Source organism: Ictidomys tridecemlineatus, chromosome 15 (genome assembly GCF_052094955.1).
Source record: "Ictidomys tridecemlineatus isolate mIctTri1 chromosome 15, mIctTri1.hap1, whole genome shotgun sequence".
Lineage (NCBI taxonomy): Eukaryota > Metazoa > Chordata > Mammalia > Rodentia > Sciuridae > Ictidomys > Ictidomys tridecemlineatus.
The window spans coordinates 43287045-43306686 of record NC_135491.1 but is presented as its reverse complement, the minus strand read 5'-3'; the positions used below and the strand labels follow the sequence as shown (position 1 = coordinate 43306686).

At 36.5% G+C, this 19642-nt stretch overlaps 1 protein-coding gene across 1 annotated transcript in view; it reads left to right on the top strand.

Moving 5' to 3' along the window:
• Terb1 (telomere repeat binding bouquet formation protein 1) overlaps positions 1–18485 on the top strand; it is a 40415-nt gene extending 21930 nt beyond the window's left edge. The window contains exons 12-17 of the mRNA XM_013365418.3: positions 3222–3568; positions 5969–6033; positions 6319–6414; positions 12049–12198; positions 12494–12559; positions 16822–18485. Of these exons, the coding sequence (XP_013220872.2) occupies positions 3222–3568; positions 5969–6033; positions 6319–6414; positions 12049–12198; positions 12494–12559; positions 16822–17009 (912 nt within the window). The 3' untranslated portion in view covers positions 17010–18485. The remainder of the gene's footprint in view (positions 1–3221; positions 3569–5968; positions 6034–6318; positions 6415–12048; positions 12199–12493; positions 12560–16821) is intronic.
• The last annotated feature ends 1157 nt before the right edge of the window (positions 18486–19642 follow it).

The window sequence follows — 19642 nt, the reverse complement described above, 5'->3', positions numbered from 1 at the left end:
AAATTGCCAGATTTTTCTTAGCTATATTAAGGGTAGTTTTCATCTTTAAAGGTTTTTTTTTTCTCCTTCAATTGGCATTTTTATTTGTATTTCTGGTGGTTTTAGGTTGTGGCTTATATTTAAGAGTAAGATAATAAAAGTCTCCTTAAAAGTATGTTGATTGAGGATTCATTCAGTGAGTCTATTTCATTGTTATTTGGTTTTGGAGAACCTCCAGTGCCCAATCTCCTGCCTAGAGATTGGCAGTAAGTATTTTGGAGTCAAAATGGAAGAAGAGAGTTTGGGTGTCCTATTATACAGTATGTAATATTTACTGAGTCTTAATTCTTGACTAGCATTTTGCCTTCAGCTTTGCTTAGTGCCCTTCAGTGCAGAGATTAAGTTTTAGCCCCCTGACTAAACTGCCAGCCTTGGGAAAGAAGCAGAAGAAGGATGGCCCCCTGTTAGGAGTTACGATCAATAGTTCCCCAAAAAACTGCTCTTTACCTGCTTGATTGAACCCAGAGGTGCTTTACCACTGAACTATACCTACAGCTCTTTTTATTTATTTATTTATTTTTGAGGTAGGGTTTTGCTAAGTTGCTTAGGGCTTAAGTTGCTGAGGCTGGCCTCCAACTTGTGGTCCTTCTGTCTCATCCTCTCAAGTCACTATCACTAGGATTACAGGCATGTACCACCATGCCTGACCCAGCTGCTTTTTAAAGACTTTCATCCAATCTTATTTTATTTTTATAATTATGTATGTGCATATGTATGTATGTGTGTATGGGTTGTTACTGGCATTGAACCCAGGGACGCGTTACCATTGTTCTGCATCCCTAGTCCTTTTTACTTTTTACTTTGACTCAGGGTTTTGGTAAGTTTCTGAGGATCTCCCTAAATTGCTGAGGCTGACCTCAGATTATCCATTTGCCTTAGTCCTCACCCCCAACTCACTGAAATCACAGGCAGAACCACACCCAGCTCCACTCTTATTTTAACCTGCCTTCACATCCCACCTTGTAGAGTTTCTTGGTAGTTATAATTCATAAGTCTTTTGAGGGTTTGGTGGTTTATATTAGTTTCTTGGATTTTCCCTTTATCAACTTTGGATTCAGCTTTACCAGATTTGCTGAGTAGATTGTCACTTATGTATCTGCTTTCTAGTTTTGAATTTTTTTTTGTATGGGATGACCAGGGATTGAACTCAGAGGCACTCGACCACTGGGCCACATCCCCAGTCCTATTTTGTATTTTATTTAGAGACAAGGTCTCACTGAGTTGCTTAGCACATCACTTTTGCTGAGGCTGGCTTTGGATTCCAGATCCTCCTGCCTTAGCCTCCCAAGCTACTGGTATTACTGGAATATAATGCCCAGCTAGTCTTGATATTTTTGTTGCCTTTATTTCTTCTTCCATTGCTCCTTGCTCTTGTGGGTTTATGCCTTTATAAAAATTGTTGGTTTAATGGTTTTTTTAAGAGGTCCACAATCAAATATAGGTGTTCAATTCATCTTTCTTTAGAAATCTGTTATTTTATATTCTGTTGAATAGATTTACTGGCATTTCTTCTGACATATTAAGGTTCTTTCCAACTTTTAGCTATTACAAATATTGTTGTAGTTAATAACATAACATACATGTGTAAAAGTAATCTATAGAATTTTTTGTACAAATAGGCAATTTTTATTACGAAAATTTTTGTCAGATTATTTCTTCATAGAAGTTATAACAGTTAATACTCTTACCAGTAGTGTTCATGAGTATGTTTTTTAAAGAGAGAGACAGAGAGAGAATTTTAATATTTATTTTTTAGTTATCGGCAGACACAACATCTTTGTATGTGGTGCTGAGGATTGAACCCGGGCCGCAGGCATGCCAGGCGAGCGCGCTACCGCTTGAGCCACATCCCCAGCCCTCTCCATACTCTTTTAATCTTTACTAGATGAGGAAGATACCTGAATGTAGCTTTAATATTAATTTATCATTACAAGTGGGATGGAGAATTTTTTCATGTGTTTAGGAGATACATGTTTCCTATCCTATGAACTATCTGTTCATTTCTTTTCCCTACTTTGCTATTTCATTTTATTGTGTTTTATTTTGGGGCAGGATTCAAATCCAGTTTCTTTTTATAAAATATTTATTTTTTAGTTATAGTTGGATATAACAGCTTTATTTTATTTATTTTTATGTAGTGCTGAGAATTGAACCCAAGGCCTCACTCACACATGCTAGGTTAGCCCTCTACCGCTGAGCTACAACCCCAGTCCAGTTTCATTTAATTTCAGTGATGCTAAACCATCTTTGCAGATTCTCCTCTTAGGATTCTCCATGATCTTGTCATAGTTTATATTCAAGTCTCATCTTTGCTGCTTCCCTATATACCATTTACCTACTTTTCTATACTACCATTGATTTTTAATATTTCATTATAATAGCTTGACCAATATTATTTCCTGGTGTTTTGATTGCCATTGGGTGGGACATACTAGCACACACCTATTTATCCTAATGGCTCCGAGGCTGAGGCTCCAGTATCAAGAAAAAATTTGATTGCCATGGTTTTGCTTCTGGCCTTTTTTCCTTTGTGACTCCCTCACTCCTCATTGTTCATGGTTCTGAAAGAGCTTTCAAAAAATTTTTCTTTAATGATGCCAGGTGTGGTGGCACATGCCTGTGATCTCAGTTACTTGGGAGACTGAGACAAGAGGATCTCAAGTTCCAGACCAGCCTCAGCAACTTAATAAGACTCTGTCTCAAATTTAAAAAAGGTTCGGGGATGTATCTAAGAGGCAGAACACTTACCTACCAGGTGTGAGGCCCTGAGTGTTCAATCTTCAGTATTGATAAAATAAATTATATGATAAGCATATTAGTTTTCTTGTGTTATGATTTATTGATTTTGTATGGTGCTGGGAAAGATCTTCACCCCTTAATAATATTGAAATATCATAGTTTCTTTTAGAACATACATGATTTTATTTTTTAAATTTAAAAGTTCATTTTTACCTTATTTTTATGTAGACTGTGAGATATCTATATTTTTCCCAGATGTCTCCCCAGTTATCTTAACATCATTTATTGAAAAAAAAATTTCTTTTTTCTCCTAATATAAATTGTTCCTTTTATCATATATGTTCTATTGACAATTACGAACTTTCTCTACATTATTTAAAGGAAATGTAAAATGGATTATAAAAATTGATTATTTAAAAATTCTTGTCATTTTTACATTATAGGAAAAAATACCAAGAGAAAAGTATAAGAGTAATATTTCATCTATGAACATAAATATTCAGAATACATTGAAACATCTCCATGCAGATAAGATTGGAGGCACCAAAGCAGAAGATATGAATAAAAGCCAGTCTAGACAGCTCCAGAGTTATAAATCCTGTGGAGTGATGTCTAAACCTTGTGCAAATGATGACCAAATGAAGACACTCTTAAAGAATACTAATCCAGTTAATGCTTGCTATAGGGAAAGTTGGCAAAATAAGACTTTATGTAAAGCTAATTCAAGCTGCAATCAAAACATATGTGAAGAAATGACTTTTGACAAAAAGAATTCTAGTTCTCAATCAAGGTATAGTTTAGTAATTATAACATTTATTCAGCCAACATTTATTATGCGCTACTCTGTGCCCCACTGTTAAATATTGGGGATATACAAATGAGAAAACATGGTCTTGGGAGGATCCTAAAATAGGAAATTTTGGCAAAAGAGATTTGATGAGGAGGTGGGCCAATTCATGTAGCACCTTGCATGTCATACTCAAGATTTTTTATTTTAACTGATAAGGTATTAGGAGCAATTGAGTGACATAATCAGATTGAAATTTTAGAAAGTATACTAATAAAAGAAAACCTAAATGAGGCAATCTACTCAAAGTATTAGTGCAAGCATATCTGCTGGCAATGTGGCAAAAAAAAAAAAAACAGTTTGTAACAGTATGATAAAGGGAATAGGCTGTGGTGAAAATCTAGTTTGGCATTGCCCTTTTGTTTCCCATACTTCATTTCCAATACATACCCTTTCTCCCTCAAAGTTTAGCCTAGAATTGTAGCTTTTCTTCTTAAACCCTTTTGTATTGTCCAATTCTGATGGTTTCTGTGCTTAAGAAGATGAAGAAGTTGTGGTCTGGGCAGGTTACAGGATAAAACAAGTATCAGGAAGATGAATTACACCATAACCACTCCCTTTGGGCATGGTGGCACATGCCTATAATCTCAGTGACTCTGGAGGCTGAGGCAGGAGAGTCACAAGTTTGAGGCCAGCCTCAGCAATTTACTGAGCTCCTGTCTCAATAAAAATTAAAAAGAGCCAGGTGCAGTGGCACATACCTTAATCCCAGCAACTTGGGAGGCTAAGGCAGGATAATTCCAAGTTCAAAGCCAGCCTCAGCAATTTTTTTTTTTTATTGAGGCCCTAAGCAACTTAATGAGACCCTGTCTCTGAATAAAAAATAAAAAGGGACTGGGAATGTGGCTCATTGGTTAAGTCCCCTGGGTTTAGTACATGGTACCAAAACCAAAAATAAATGAATAAATAAATAGGGGTTAGGGAAGTAGCTCCCTGGTAAAGTGCCCCTGGGTTCAAGCCTCAGTACCAAAAAATGAAAGCAAACTAACAAAAAAACTACTCTTGATGTTAGTTTTATTTTTGTTTTTTGTTTTTGGTATCAGGGATTGAACCAAAAGATGTTTCATACTGAGCCACAGCCAATGTTAGTTTTAATTTGATTTTTTAGGATGTGGAATTTCAAAGCAGTGAGATATGTTTTGAGGCCAATTCTTGCCATCTGGCCCAAACCTTCTACCCATACCCTTCTTCTTCCTTTAGGGTTGACTGTGTTTCTGTGTTATTAATGCTATAATATTAATGTCAGCTGAGTTATTAATGTTTACACTTCCCCTCCTGTGTAGTACTTTCTACAAATACATGTAATAGATATTATAGTGGTACTCTTGCTTCATCTGTCTTTTATCTACTCTTGACCTTTTGGTATTGTTATTGTGACAGTATAGTCAAAACTTATATTTATTCATTAAGGATTTATTCGTCACTGACACAAATGTTTTGGCAGTCAGGAATAATTTTGTTTAAATGTTTATTTTTTAGTTATAGTTATCAATACTTTTATTTATTTTTATGTGGTGCTGAGGATCAAACCCAGGGCCTCCCACATGCTCAGTGAGCGCTCTACCGCTGAGCCACAACCCCAACATCCCCGCCCCAGAATTTTTAAATGCAGGTCCTTAAATGATTATTTTTAATATACTTTGCTATTCCTTTTTTTACTCTCGCTAATTTTGTTTTCTACTTTTGTACCCTCCTTCCTTCCTTTCTTCCTTTTCATAATCTTATTCTTCTTTGTTTCTGCTGACATCAATACTATTGGCCCTCTGAAGGAAGTCTTGTTTAACTTCATTTCTAAAAACAAGGCTATGACTGTTGCAGACCCTACTTTGGCAGAAGTATTAGCTTTTTATTGCTACTACAAAATAACTAACGCAATTAACTTAGAAAAGATTTATTTTGGCTCATGGTTCTAGAGGTTACAAAATCTAAAATGGTAGGGGAATGAAGTACCTATTGCTTTGGGTCCTTTGGCAAGGGCAGCATATTATGGTGGGATCACCTGGTAGAATAGACCACACCGCATGAGCCACAAGATAAAGAGGATGGGCTTGGGTCCTATAGTCTCCTTCAAAGGTACGCACCAATTGACCTAAGGACGTTCTACAAGTCCCTTACTCAAAGATCCATAGCACCTCCTAATAATGCCAATCTGGAGACTAAGCTTTTAACACATACACTTTTGGGGACATTCAATATCCAGAGCATAGCATAGTATATTTTGGTAGATCCTGGCTCCATACTCCTGCTTGCCCAACACCCAGCATCACGTCACTGCTTACAGAAATATTTGTCCACCAAACAGTTACCTTTATTTTTAATGATCTTTTATCTATTTTCTTTTAGTGACAGTTTTTTTAAACATCCTACTCATACTGTAAAAAATAGAAAGCAGCAGGTACCAGTAACAGGTATGTTTTAAAATGTTTCTGTTTTTCAAGAAAACAGATATTTAGGTGATGGATATAGCTAAAAATTTACATTGGTATGTCTGCCCTATGAACTATAGGCCACACCTTTACCTTTCTGATGTAAATGCCTGAGAAATCTTTTACTGACATCAATAATCTTTCTGTTAATCCAACCAAGATGACTGGTTCTATAGTACTGAGATAAAGTTATGAAAATCTTGAGATTTAATAAATCTTATAAATTTTCATGTATCAAAAAATCATGCATTTTATAATTTTTTACAGATCCGTTTGTATTATGTTCAGACATAATAAATAAGGAAGTTGTCAGTTTTCAAGCAACTGAAAATTGTTCCAAAATATTGAAGTATAGGTGTTCAGGTAAGTATTTTTTAATTGTAATTATTTTATAACTGAAGCATTATATGATATTAAATAATAACTATAATTTATAATAGTTCTACCTTTGTGACTTAAACTTCATTTCCTTCGGATAAATGACAATCTGGAACATCAAACATTCAAATTAATATTCTTATTACCTATATCATGCTGAGCTCCCAACATTTGTTTACACAAAACAATGCAGTTAATACCTCTTTATAATTTTTTTACTGTCTTGTCACAATATCATCTTTAAATTTAACTTGATTGAGCAAAACACAGTTTTGTCTTCAGAGAGCAAATATGTATGTATTCTGGATTATGCTGTAAACATTATAGATATTAAGAATTAAACAATGCCTGTTTTTTATTTATAATAAATACATTAATGTTTCTACTGTCCCATGCCCCATTATTATTTTTCTGAAAATGCTCCACAGTACTTATCCATTCCTTCTTTCCTTCACACTCCAGTATTTTCTCTTTATTCACATTTACTGTGCCCATCTACTCTATGAAGAAAATTGAGGTTCAGCTCAGAACATCACTATTCTTCTATTTCAGATGAAGATATTTACTTCTGTTATGCTAATGCTGATGGCTAGCCATACTCTAAATCCTGTATCATCTTTTCTTCCCACTCTAATAATTATTAAATCTTTCTTGTCATTTTCTTTCTATCCAATAACTTTATTTGGGCCATTTAAACTATGCTTATTTTCCCTTATCTTAAAAAGTCCAAATACTTCGTGTGATTCCCTATACCCTAAAAAGCATTCATCCACTCACTTTTCTTTCCACTATTTATTGCAAGATTCTTCTCTTGCTGCTTTCAAGTATTTATTCCCCTCTTAACTCTCTGAAACCTCTCTTTTTTCCTACTTTCTCCTGAACTTTAAATGTTAAAGCTTATCTGAAACCCTTTTCCCCCTAAAACCTGTGATTTTAAAAAATAAATTCTTATCTACTTTAGTATCTCCGCATTGTTAACTACTATTCCTTTAAATTTCTTCTTCTCAGGAGTCTAAAGCTACATTTTTCCAAAATTTTCCACCCAGGCTCCCTGGAGCTCTGTAATGAACTCACAAGAGTACTACACAATATTTTTGACTTAATAAGGGAAATATAACAATAATCAACATTTGATGGACAACTCATGAACTCCTAACTCAAGGTAGTTCATAGTTTCAACATTAGATTGTGTCACATTCCTCTAGAGGATGCCAAGTCTCTCCCTGGCCCTACCCCACAACTGGGAATTGAATCCAAGAGCACTCTGTCACTGAGTTATACCCCGAGCCCCTTTAATTTTTATTTCTTATTTTGACACAGGGTGTCACCAAGTTGCTCATGATGGCCTCCAACTTGGGATCCTCTTGCCTTAGCCTATCAAGTTGCTAGGATTATAGATGTGTGCCATAGGGTCTTTTATATTGCCCAGGCTGGGCTTGAACTCCTAGGCTCCAGTGATCCTTCTGCTTCAGCTTTCTCCATAGTTTTGGACTATAGGCACATGCTTATATGCCTGGTATAATAATACCATATGAAGCTAGGTTTTTAGAGGTTGTTGTCATGAAAAGCAAACACCACATGAAAATCAATGTGGAGGGCTGGGTATGTGGCTCAAGTGGTAACACGTTCACCTGGCATGCAGGGACACTGGGTTTGATCCTCAGAACCACACAAAATAAAGATGTTGGGTCCACCGAAAACTGAAAAATAAATGTTAAAAAAAGTCCTCCCCCTCTCTAAAAAAAAAAAAAAAAAAAAAAAGCAATGTGGAACAGGATTGAAAGTTATTGAATCATTAATTTACTCCATCCAGTGTTTGAGAAGTTATGCTGTCCATAATAAGTGTAATTCATAAGAATAAAACAAATTATAGTTTTCTTTCAATTTAGTTGTATTATTTTTTTCAAATGACTGCTAAGTCATTAGAACACAAGTAATTAGGAAGCTGTTTGGGACCTAACAGAATGGTTAAACATTTCTTTTGGCCTGGGAGTACCATGAACCAAGAACCTCTGATCAGAAGTATCTACTTGGTGGAGCGAATGCTCTGTAACTATTAACCCCATTTCTTTCATCTCTTAGTTTGAGTGATTTTTTCCTGGTTGTTTTCCTCCCTAGTGACCATTATTCATATCAACAAACATTATGTGGCAGATACTAGGATAAAAGATGTACAGAAGTTGGTTCTTATTGCTTTTTTTTCTTACTGACAAAATTCTGTAGGTGTTCTTCTAAGGCATGATCTGTAATACTTGCTTAACTCTGACTTTTGTTCTATCATGTCTCATTTTACTGATTTTTCTTTTTAAGAAATTATATTTAATTAATTTTATTTTTGTGTGTGATATTATGTTGTAACCCCAGGGCCTTGCACACATTAGGCAAGCATGACCAGTGGTCAGTGTCCCCAGCCCTTTAATGATTATTTTCAAATTTGAATCAAGATATTTGGCTTCTAAGGGCTGGGGATATAGCTCAGTTGATAGGATGCTTGCCTTGTATGCACAAGGCTCTGAGTTCAATTCCCAGCACTGCAAAAAAAAGAAAAGAAAGATATTTGACTTCTAGCCAGATACAGTAGTGCACGCCTGTAATTCCTGTGACTTGGGTAGCTGAGACAGGATCAAAAGTTTGAGGCCAAACAGTGAATTAGTGAGGCCCTAAGCAACTTAGTGAGACACTGTCTCCAAAAAAAAAAAAAAAAAAAAAAAAAAAAAGGCAGGGGATGTGGCTCAGTGATTAAACACACCCCCTGAGTTCAATCCCCAGTACAAAGAATAAATAAATAAAGTTTTAACTTCTACCTTGGTTTATAGCATATTCTTCCACTTTGAGTTGTATCTAGGACATACCACTTCAAGCTTAATGTATCCTAAACATCTTTCTTCCTCTTAAAGTTACCCCCAGCAACTCAGTTTCTGTCAATATTGTTACTATTCTTCAGGTCTCCCAGACTATAACCCTTGAATCATCTATGACTATTCTTTCTCATCTCCCAATTTCTGGATTTTTTTTTTTCCCTAGTACTGGGGCTTGAACACAGGGCCTCACACATGCTAGGTAAGCATTCTACCACTGAGCTCATCACCAGTCCAGCCAATTTCTAAGTCTATCAAATTTGGTTCTATATTCTTTCCTACATGGGACTTTTGGCTTCACGCTTAAATTATTTTAGCAACTTTCTAGCAGTCTTTTGTTCTCAAATATCTCTAAACACTAACTATAGTATCCATATTACTGTTAATTTCTTGATATGTGTTTTTTATCTTATCACCATGCTAAAGAACCCTCAGCAGTTCTCTGCAACTCACTGACAATCAGCTCCCCCACCTGGCTTTCAAAATTGTGTAGATTTTTGTCCTGCTTCCACTTGCTAAATTGTACTGAATATTTGCTTGCTTTCAGTGCCAGAAATATGCTGTGCTCATTCCAAACTTTACCATTCAATTACGGAATTACTTGAGAATTACTCTAAAGTTTTCCTTTACTCCCATAAACTATTTATTTAGTTAGTTCTGGGGATTGAACCTAGGGGTGCCTTACCACTGAGCTACATCCTGAGTTATTTTCATTTTTTGAAATGGGATCTTGCTAAGTTACTGAGGGTCTCACCAAGTTGTTTCCCTGACCCTAAACTTGAGATCCTCTTGCCTCAGCCTCCAGAATTGCAGGGATTACAGGCTTGTGCCACTGTGCCTGGCCCAGCAGTTCATTCTTCATCAAATTCTGCCAATTTAGATTAGAAATGTCTTGATTCTTCCTGAAACTGTCTTGTTTCAAAATCCCCTAATTTATTTTCTAGACTATTAAAGTAACTTCTCAAGTAGATCCTTTGAGGGTCAGATGACCTTTCTCCAAAGACAAAGAAATCATGTCTTCTTCCTTACTCATAAATATCTTTCAATTCCTCCCCATTACCTTGAAGACAGTTAAAAATTTTTAGCAGGGCTTTTAAAACCCTTCTTGGTCTTTCTTTGCAAACTTCCCCAGCTTTATCTTCTCTTCAACACTTTTCTTATACTATATCAGAGTACCTATGAATCTCTGAACACAATGCTTTTTCATACTTTTGTGCTTTTGTTCATGTTTATTATATCCAAAATGCCCCTACCCCAGTCAAAAATCTGCATTTCCAACTTCTCATCCTTTAGGAATAGGCCACAAATACAATTAGGTGACAGGCTAATGGATAACTTCATAGTAGATGGATGTGGCTGATATGACTTGACTCTAATTTCCATCTTAACATAAAAAAAAGATGTTCCTTTTAGTATGTTACAGAGAGGGACACAATGCTACCTGTTAGGAATTCTAGCAAAAATACCCAAATGTTTGAATCTGATCAATCATCTATATCTAATTACTGGTTTATAGAGTACATGAGAACATTTTAAAGGTTACAACTAGGATGCCCTGGCATATCCTAGCATTTGGGAAACTGATACTAATGACACAGAAGGAAGAGAGAACTGGTAAATTAAAACAACTCATTGGTAGAGCACATGTTCAGCAGGAGTGAGGTCCCATATTTTACCCCAGCACCACAAATAAATACATAAATAAAAGCATCTTAAAAAACAAACCAAATGTTATGGTGGACTTAAGATTATGATTCAGGGCTGGGGATGTGGCTCAAGCAGTAGCACGCTCGCCTGGCATGTGTGCGGCCCAGGTTCGATCCTCAGCACCACATACAAACAAAAATGTTGTGTCTGCCGAAAACTAAAAAATAAATATTAAAAAAAAAATTCTCTCTCTCTCTCTCTCTTTAAAAAAAAATTATGATTTAGACAACCAGTTGTTATGGTTTTTTTGTTTGTTTGTTTTGTTTTTAGAGAGAAGAAAGAATTTTTTAATATTTATTTTTCAGTTTTCAGTGGACACAACATCTTTATTTTTTTATTTTTATGTGGTGCTGAGGATCGAACCCAGCGCCCCGCGTATGCCAGGCGAGTGCGTTACTGCTTGAGCCACATCTCCAGCCCACAACAACCAGTTGTTTTTTAAAAAGTTTTGAAATGATTGGGAAGCAAGGAAGAAAAATTATGAAATTTAAATACTGATTAGAGTATGATATTGTGTGTGTGTTTAAAAGAGCCCTTATTCATGAGGGATGCAAACGAAGTATTTGCAGATGGAATGATACTTTAATCCAAATTCCAGTGAGCATGTGGGGACAGAGTAGAATAGGTGGAGGTGTAAATAAAATGTGATTAGCCATGGCTTAATAGTTACTGAAGTTGGGTGATAAATACATGAAGGTTCATTATACTCTGCCCTTTAATCTCATGTGTTTAAAATTTTCTGTAAGAAAGAAAATGTTCAAAACAGACAACGGTTCTTAATGATCACACCTCCTGGATGTCTTCCTTCAGAGCTGGAAAACTAGATGCTCTTTTTCTATATCAGTATAACTATTTTTTTTAACACCTCTATCTCAATATTTATTTCATTGTAGTGTATTTGTGGTCTTTACTATTTTGCATGAATTGGAGTTTCTTGAAATATGTATAGTTCCTGATTTAACTTTAGTTATAATCATATAGATATTTATTTTCATAGATGTGTTAGTGCATATTTTGTAACATCTGTACATCACTTTGATTTGTTTTCTTTTAGGTTGCATAGCAGTAGGAAAACCCCTGAATAGCCGAAATTTTAGCAAGCTCTTGCACTCTTGCCCATACCAATGTGATCGTCACAAAGTCATTGTGGAAGCTGAAGACAGATATAAAAGTGAACTAAGGAAATCACTTATCTGTAACAAAAGTAATTAATCCAACAGCTTTAAAACTGTAATTATGACTATACCTTCAAAGTGTCATCTAAAGTAGTATGAATATTAAAAGCTAGATGGTAAAATAATGTTGAAAATCTGTCTAAGCAACTAGTAATTTAAGATGTACCCAGGGAGTAGACATAGTCTCTTGTGGTTTAAAAATTCTTCCTTGGCCCACCTAAGTATTTCTACTAGAAGGGAGAAAATGGAAATATACTAATAGATTAATATGCTATTTCTCAAATTGAAACTCTACATATGCTAAATGTTTTTTATATTTTTCAGAAATTCTGCTGACCCCACGCAGAAGACAGAAACTCAATAATGAATCTACTACTCCTGGACAAATAAGTGAATATATTTAATTTTTAAATAAATTAAAATTTTGTATATTTCTAAGATGAGAGCAGCTGAGTCATTATCCTCAGTCTCATCATTGTTGGGCTCTTAAATGATAGCCCTGGGCTCTAATGAGGGATATATACCTCTGAAGAAAAAAACATCTTTTTTCCCTTTTTAATGGTGTTTGCTAACCTGCTGCCTGCCAGCTGGGAAAGGAGCAGGGGGAAATGTACATGTATTAAGCACCTGTTCTGTATTTGGTATTTTATAGATATTATTTCCTTTAATTCTTATAGTATAAGTTAGTAAATAACACAACTTAGACTCAAATGCAAGCCTTTCTCCAGAAACCTTGTTCTATCCTTTAGGTCACATTTCTTTTTTAGGAACAAAATTGCTCTATGTACAGGTGCTTTAGAGACTTTGCAGAAGGTTTTTGTTCATAATTATAGCACTTCAAATGATCAAAATTGAAGAGACAGCCCAGCGCTGTGGTGCACGCTTATAATTCAGCAGCTCAGAAGGCTGAGGCAGGAAGATCGCAAGTTCAAAGCCACCCTCAGCAATGGTGAGGTGCTCAGCAACTCAGCGAGACTCTGTCTACAAACAAAATACAAAATAGGGCTAGGAATGTGGCTCAGTGATTGAGTGACCCTGAGTTCAATCCTCGGAACTCTCCCCACCAAAAAAATTGAAGAGACAAATAGCATAAGCCTTTACTACCCTATTTAAAAATCAAAATGCTTCTTTAAACAGTTAATTGATGGAAATTTTAACTAAAGTGTTAATGTTTCAGGTTTATCACCATTCAACATATATCAAAGAGATTTAAAAACATTACCGTTTTTTTCTTTTCTTATGAAGCTAGTACCTGCAGAGTAAGAATAAGTAGTTGAGTACATTACTAGTCAAAGTAATGTGGAGATTAATAACATCAATAGAACCACTCTTATTTATTACAGAGACATTTGGACTTTACATCTGGGTAACATTTTGCCTCACATAACACTTATTTGGCTATTTTCAATGCCAAAACCTTAAAAGAAATTTCAAATTTACCTTATAGATCTGGGCCTTTTATTAAGTTAAAAATTATACATTTAAATAAAATTTAGTATAGTAAGGTGGGCCTGGTAGCACGTAACTGTAATCCCAGCAATTTAGGAGGCTAAGGTAGGAGAATTACAACTCAAGGCCAGCCTTAGCAACTTAGTGAGACCCTGTCTCAAATAAAAAAAAGGGCTAGAGATGTGGCTCAGTTGCTAAGAGCCCCTCCCCCAAAGTATAGTAGCACTATAGAGGAGCCCATTTTTTAAAATCATATTTTCTGTAGACACTTAGAATATGTGTATTTTTATTCATAAAGACAATTTTTAATAATTATTTTTTTAGTTGTAGGTGGACACATAATATCTTTTTTCATTTTTATGTGGTGCTGAGGATTGAACTTAGTACTCTACCACTGAGCAACCCCAGCCCCAAGACATTTTTTACACTTGAAAATCTTATTCTTGATAAGGTCTCAACAGCAAATTATTATTATTATTATTATTATTTATAAACATTTTAAATTGTAGATGGACATAATAATTTTATTTACATGGTACTGAGGATCAACCACAGTGCCTCACACGTGCTAGGCAAGCATTCTACAACTGAGTCACAACCCCATCCCTTATCAGCAAATTAATAGTAAGTTTTTCAACAATCATGTCTTCAAATATGTAACAACTAAAAATTTTACAAAATAAGAATCAACTGTAAACCCTCATGAAATGGGCAGAGATATAATTATACATTGATTAATCAGAGTTATCCTAAATACTATAACATTCCACTATAAATACTGTGTATCTGTGTTGTAGGTCAGACTTACTTTAGCTGAAACCAGTTGATAAGTTGGTCTGCTGTTTTAGATTTCTAATAAGAGCACTAAGCTGTGGGTAGTAGCACATGCCTGTAATCTCAGGCACTTGGGGGGCTGAGGCATGAGGATTGCAAGTTCAGGAGTAGCCTGAGCAACTTAGTGAGACCCTGTTTCAAAAATGACAGGGAGCTGGGTGCTGTGGTGTATGCCTGTAATCCCAGCAGCTCAGGAGCCTGAGGCAGGTGGATTGCAAATTCAAAGCAAGCCTCAGCAAAAGCAAGATGCTAAGCAACTCAGTGAGACCCTGTCTCTAAAAGAAATACAAAAGAGTGCTGGGAATGTGGCTCAGTGGTTGAATGCCCCTGAGTTCAGTCCCTAGTGCCTCTAAATAAATAAATAGCTTTACTCTCAACAAATATTTAGTGATCACTGACTATGTTTGAGATACTGTTCTAGACACTGGGGATGCAGTGGTGAATAAACAAAAATCTCTGCCTTCATAGAGCTTGCATATTAATTTATAATATTAAGTATTGTTACTTACATTGATTTTTCAGCCTGTGGTAAAATTTTATTTTCTTTTTTTCTCTTTTTGTAGTAATGGGGGTTGAACCCAGGGGTGCTCTACTACTGAGCTAGATTCCCTTTATTTTATTTTTTTATTTTTATGTGGTGCTGAGGATTAAATCCAGTGCCTCACACATGCTAGTCAAGTGCTGTACCACTGAGCTACAACCCAAGCCCTCTCTAGCCATTTTTATTTTAAGAAGGGTCTCACTAAATTGTCCAGATGGGCCTTGAACTTGTGATATCCTACCTGTTTCCTGAGTAGCTGGGATTACAGGCATGTGCCACCACACCCAGCTCTTTTCTGTCTTAAAAAGTATAAACTGTGGCTCTTAGAAAGGTGGATGGATAGCCAACAGTCTTGTCCTGCAAGGGTAAGAATTTCTAAGGATGACCCAGCACTTTGATACCAGTGCCTCCTAGATAGCAGCCTCAAGGTGAAATACAAAACCTCCTCCTTGGATTGGGGGTGTAGCTCAGTAACAGAGCATTGCCTAGCGTGTGCAGGGCTATGAATTTGATCCCCAGTACTGGAAAACAAAACAAAAAACTACTTTTCAGCATCTACCTACAATAATTACATGACTTATGATTATATGAGTTACTAATGAATTAGGTTTGAAGAATACTGCTTCCTAGTAATCATCACCAGAAGATATTTGTTTACCAACTATGGATTCTTTGTTTTAGAAAGTATCCCTAATCCAGATAGTCAGGCCACATAATGGTGAAGGAAGTTTCTATCTTTAAGAGTTTTGATCAAGCTGAGCACCCATATTGGTAGTGAATATGTTTTGTAAAATAAATTTCAGAAGAACTTTATTTTTAGAACCCCACACACACCAAACAAAACAGCTCCTCAGGAAAAACCCTCAGAGCCCAAATGCCACGACCGGCTTCCCACAAGCCTCTCTCACAAAAACACAAGCCTCTCCCATTCCCACAATCCTCCTGCTCTTGAGGCCGATTGCCTGGGTTGCATGGGCGGAGCCAAAGAAGTCCCCCAATGAGTAGCTCCGTGGTCTGAAAGGGCAGGGAAACAGCCCAATGAGCATCACGGCAGAGGAGCCAAAAATGTTAATTAAAAATGTTAATTAAACCTCCTCTGATAAGTGGATGCTAATCCATAATAGTCATGGGATGAGTGGAGGAATTTTGAATGGGGCAAAGGGGAGGCGAGGAGGGGTCATGGAGATAGTAGGAAAGATGGTGGAATGAGGCGGACATCATTACCCTAGGTATATGTATGATTGCACGAATGGTGTGATCCTACTTTGGGTACAACCAGAGAAGTAAAAAAATTTTGCTCCATTTGTATATAATGAATTGAAGAGTGTTCTGCTGTCGTGTATAATTGATTAGAACAAAGAAATAAATTTTATAAAAAATCAAGTCATCTGTGAATAAACGGATTTAATTTTTTTCTTCAAAAAATATCAATCAAACCTAGTATTTAACAAGTATTGATATTCTATTCTATAAACTTATGGAGTCCTTTGGGAAAACTGGATCTATAAGATAGGTAAACTGTTAACTATCCTTACAGGAATGTTGAATTAACCAAATGTTCTATAACCTTTTGTTTCTTGATGGAAAGATGTTACATGTGTCATTATAAAAAATTGTTATAGTAATTGAAGAAGTACCAATAGTAGCACTTAAAACAGTAGGCCCTCAGATTTTTAAAAATTGAAGTGGATTTTCATATGATGAATATCCTAGGCATGAAATACTCTCACTCTAGATTATATCCATAAGTACACATTCATTTGGGTTTCGAGAAGACTCCTTTTTTTCACCAAGTACTAATATGTTCTACAATTCTCATTAATTACAGAAAAAAGAAGAATTCGTAAAAACTTTACTAAAGAAGAAGTAAATTACCTTTTCTGTGGAGTTAAGAAAATGGGAAATCATTGGAATTCAATTTTGTGGTCTTTCCCCTTTCAGCAAGGACGGACAGCTGTAGACCTTGCTCAAAAATACCACAAGCTGATCAAACGCCCCATGTGTACAACTCCTTGATTGGAAGAGACTTTGTCAATTTTTAGTTTAGACTATAGGTATGGTGCCTTGAAAGATAAAATGTTAAATATTATTCTAAATCCCCATGAGGCAGGGAATGTAGAAACAAGTATAAGTTTAATTAAACAGTTTTTGTGATGCTGGAACTCTTCAAATTATTACAATAATTTTTAAAGCAAATACATTTTCACTGTACATAGTCATATAAAATTCTTCCATAAGGTCAAACATATGTTTAGGAATATGACTTAATTCTTAAGCTCAGAGAACGTGGCTCAGAGGAAAGAAGTTATTGGCTTTTAAACATTATTTCACATTATACTGCAATGAACATTATGTGAATTTTAGTATTTTTGCTCAGTGCCAAAGTGTCCCTCCCTAGAACTCAGAATGTTTTCTCAAGCTGTTCAACTGAGGTTCCCACCCACTAAATCAATGTTTTACATTTTGTTAATTTAAAAAATTGGGAGGGGGGGACACTAGGGATTGAACCCAGGGGTTTCTATCACTGAACCATATCCCTAGCCCTTTTTATTTTTTTGAGACAGGGCTTTGTTAAGTTGCTGAAGCAGGCCTTGAACTTTCAATCCTCCTGCCTCAGGAGGGGATTAGAGGCATGCAAGTAGCCAAAATGTTTCTTCTAAAAACTAATCATATATTGCTTTGAGTAGTTGGATTTACTTTTGGTGTATGTATTTTTGCTTTAGCTTTTTTAAAAGTATCTATTACTTTCCCCTTCTGACCCTATACATCTTTTAGGCTTTGTGCTAATGGGATAACATGCTGCATCATAACAGTGCTATGTATCTTAGTTACTGACCACAGGCCATCTGTTTGTAAAATGTGTCCAAAGAGAAGTGTAAACCCTAAGAAATGTGGCTTGACTATGACCCTGTGAGGTTTATGAACTGGACACTTCTTGGCGTTCTACATGATCAACTCTCAGATTATAGTTAATGCAGTTTCAATTCTTAATATTATAATTTTATTTTCAAATAATGATTATCTTTATTTGCTAAGGCATAAGCTTATAGTGATGATAGCACCATGAATTGGCTGGGGCAGGCATCATCATCAGTCCTTTCTAGCCTGTTCTTTGACAGTCCTTAATGATATCATCTACTTTGTTTATGTTGAGAGTGGTCAAATGCTCCTTTGAAATCTGCATTTGTTATGTTTGCAGAATCCTCCTACCTGGTGGTATTCCTCCAATAAAAGAAAAGATATTGTGTAAATTTAATGCTGTTTTCCAACTACTCATATTAGAGAATCACCTAGTGCTATTTAAGCTCAACTGGCTTAACAGTTTTCAACTCCCATCCTCTGCCTGTGACAATATAGACACTGCTTACCCTTCTATAATTTCTGACACTTTGCTTGATCTTCCCAGGCTTCCAGAGATGTAATATATTTAATGTTTTTTTATTCCTGATCTTTTGCTTAAAATATATTCAGGTTTGCAGATGATATGCTCATTTGTTGGGTGCTATAATTTACTATGCCCAGTTTTTTGGCAGAGCCAGGATCACTATCATGTGAAACCCACTTAAATGGTTGCTCTTCTGTCATCCCATTTACTTGTGATATTTAGCAGTGCCTTGTAAACGGTAGTCTGCTTCCATCAAAACATTGAGAACACTCAGGCCACACCTAACTTTACCCTTGTGCAGTTTTCTTTCCTCCTCTTCCTTCTCCCTGCACCTTCCTCTTTCACATCCCCTACTTCTTTTCTTATGCGCCCCCCCCAAAGGAAATGAAAGTTTAATTTTGGTGTCAAAAGTTGGATGCCTGAAAAAAATTTTTTTCCTCTCAGGTGCTGATGACTGAACCCAGGAGGACCTTGGACATGTTAGCCAAGTACCAAGCGCTCTAATACTGAGCCCATGTCCACCCCGCTGAAAATATTTTTTTTTAACTCTTAGTAAAGCGAACCCAAACATATGGTTCACTGGGGTGAACAGACTTTAATAAGATTTACGAAGGTGGAGGTGAAAAGCAGGATATTTATGAGGATTTGAGGATCTTGATTAAGGCCGATCTTTCACTGCAGGGATTGATGAAGATTAGGTTAAATTCACAATATAGTAGATTCAGATTAGTGAGTACAATAAGTACCAAGACGCCACCTTCTAGCATCCAAATTCTGAACTTCAGGTTCCTCATCGGTTAAGGGTTAGGTAAGTTTTTGTTTTGGGGGGTTTTTTTGCGCGGGTAGTACTGGGGACTGAATCCAGAGAGTGCTTTGCCGCTGAGCAAAATCCCAAGCCCCTTTTATTTTTTGAGACAGGTTCTCCCTGTCTTTGGGGCCTGAAATTTGCAATCCTGCCTCAGACCCCCGAGTCCCGAGGACTACAGGGGTGGGCCGCCGTGCCTGTAGTAAGATTGGGATAGTGTGTGGCCCTGGCACACTGTGAGGGCTAGCTACGAGGTGCGGTCGAGCATCAGTCTTACTCCAAAGAGTGGGTTGCTGCGTCAGTGCCCGGGGCTCCCTAGCACTAGATAGACCCAGGTAACTGCAAGCCGGGCTGGGTCCTGGGGCGGGCGCTGCGCCGCGCCCCTCAGCCAGCAGAGGCCGCCACCGCGTTCTGAGTCCAGGCGGCGCCCGCCTCCCTCCTACCTCCTCCTGCAAGGCT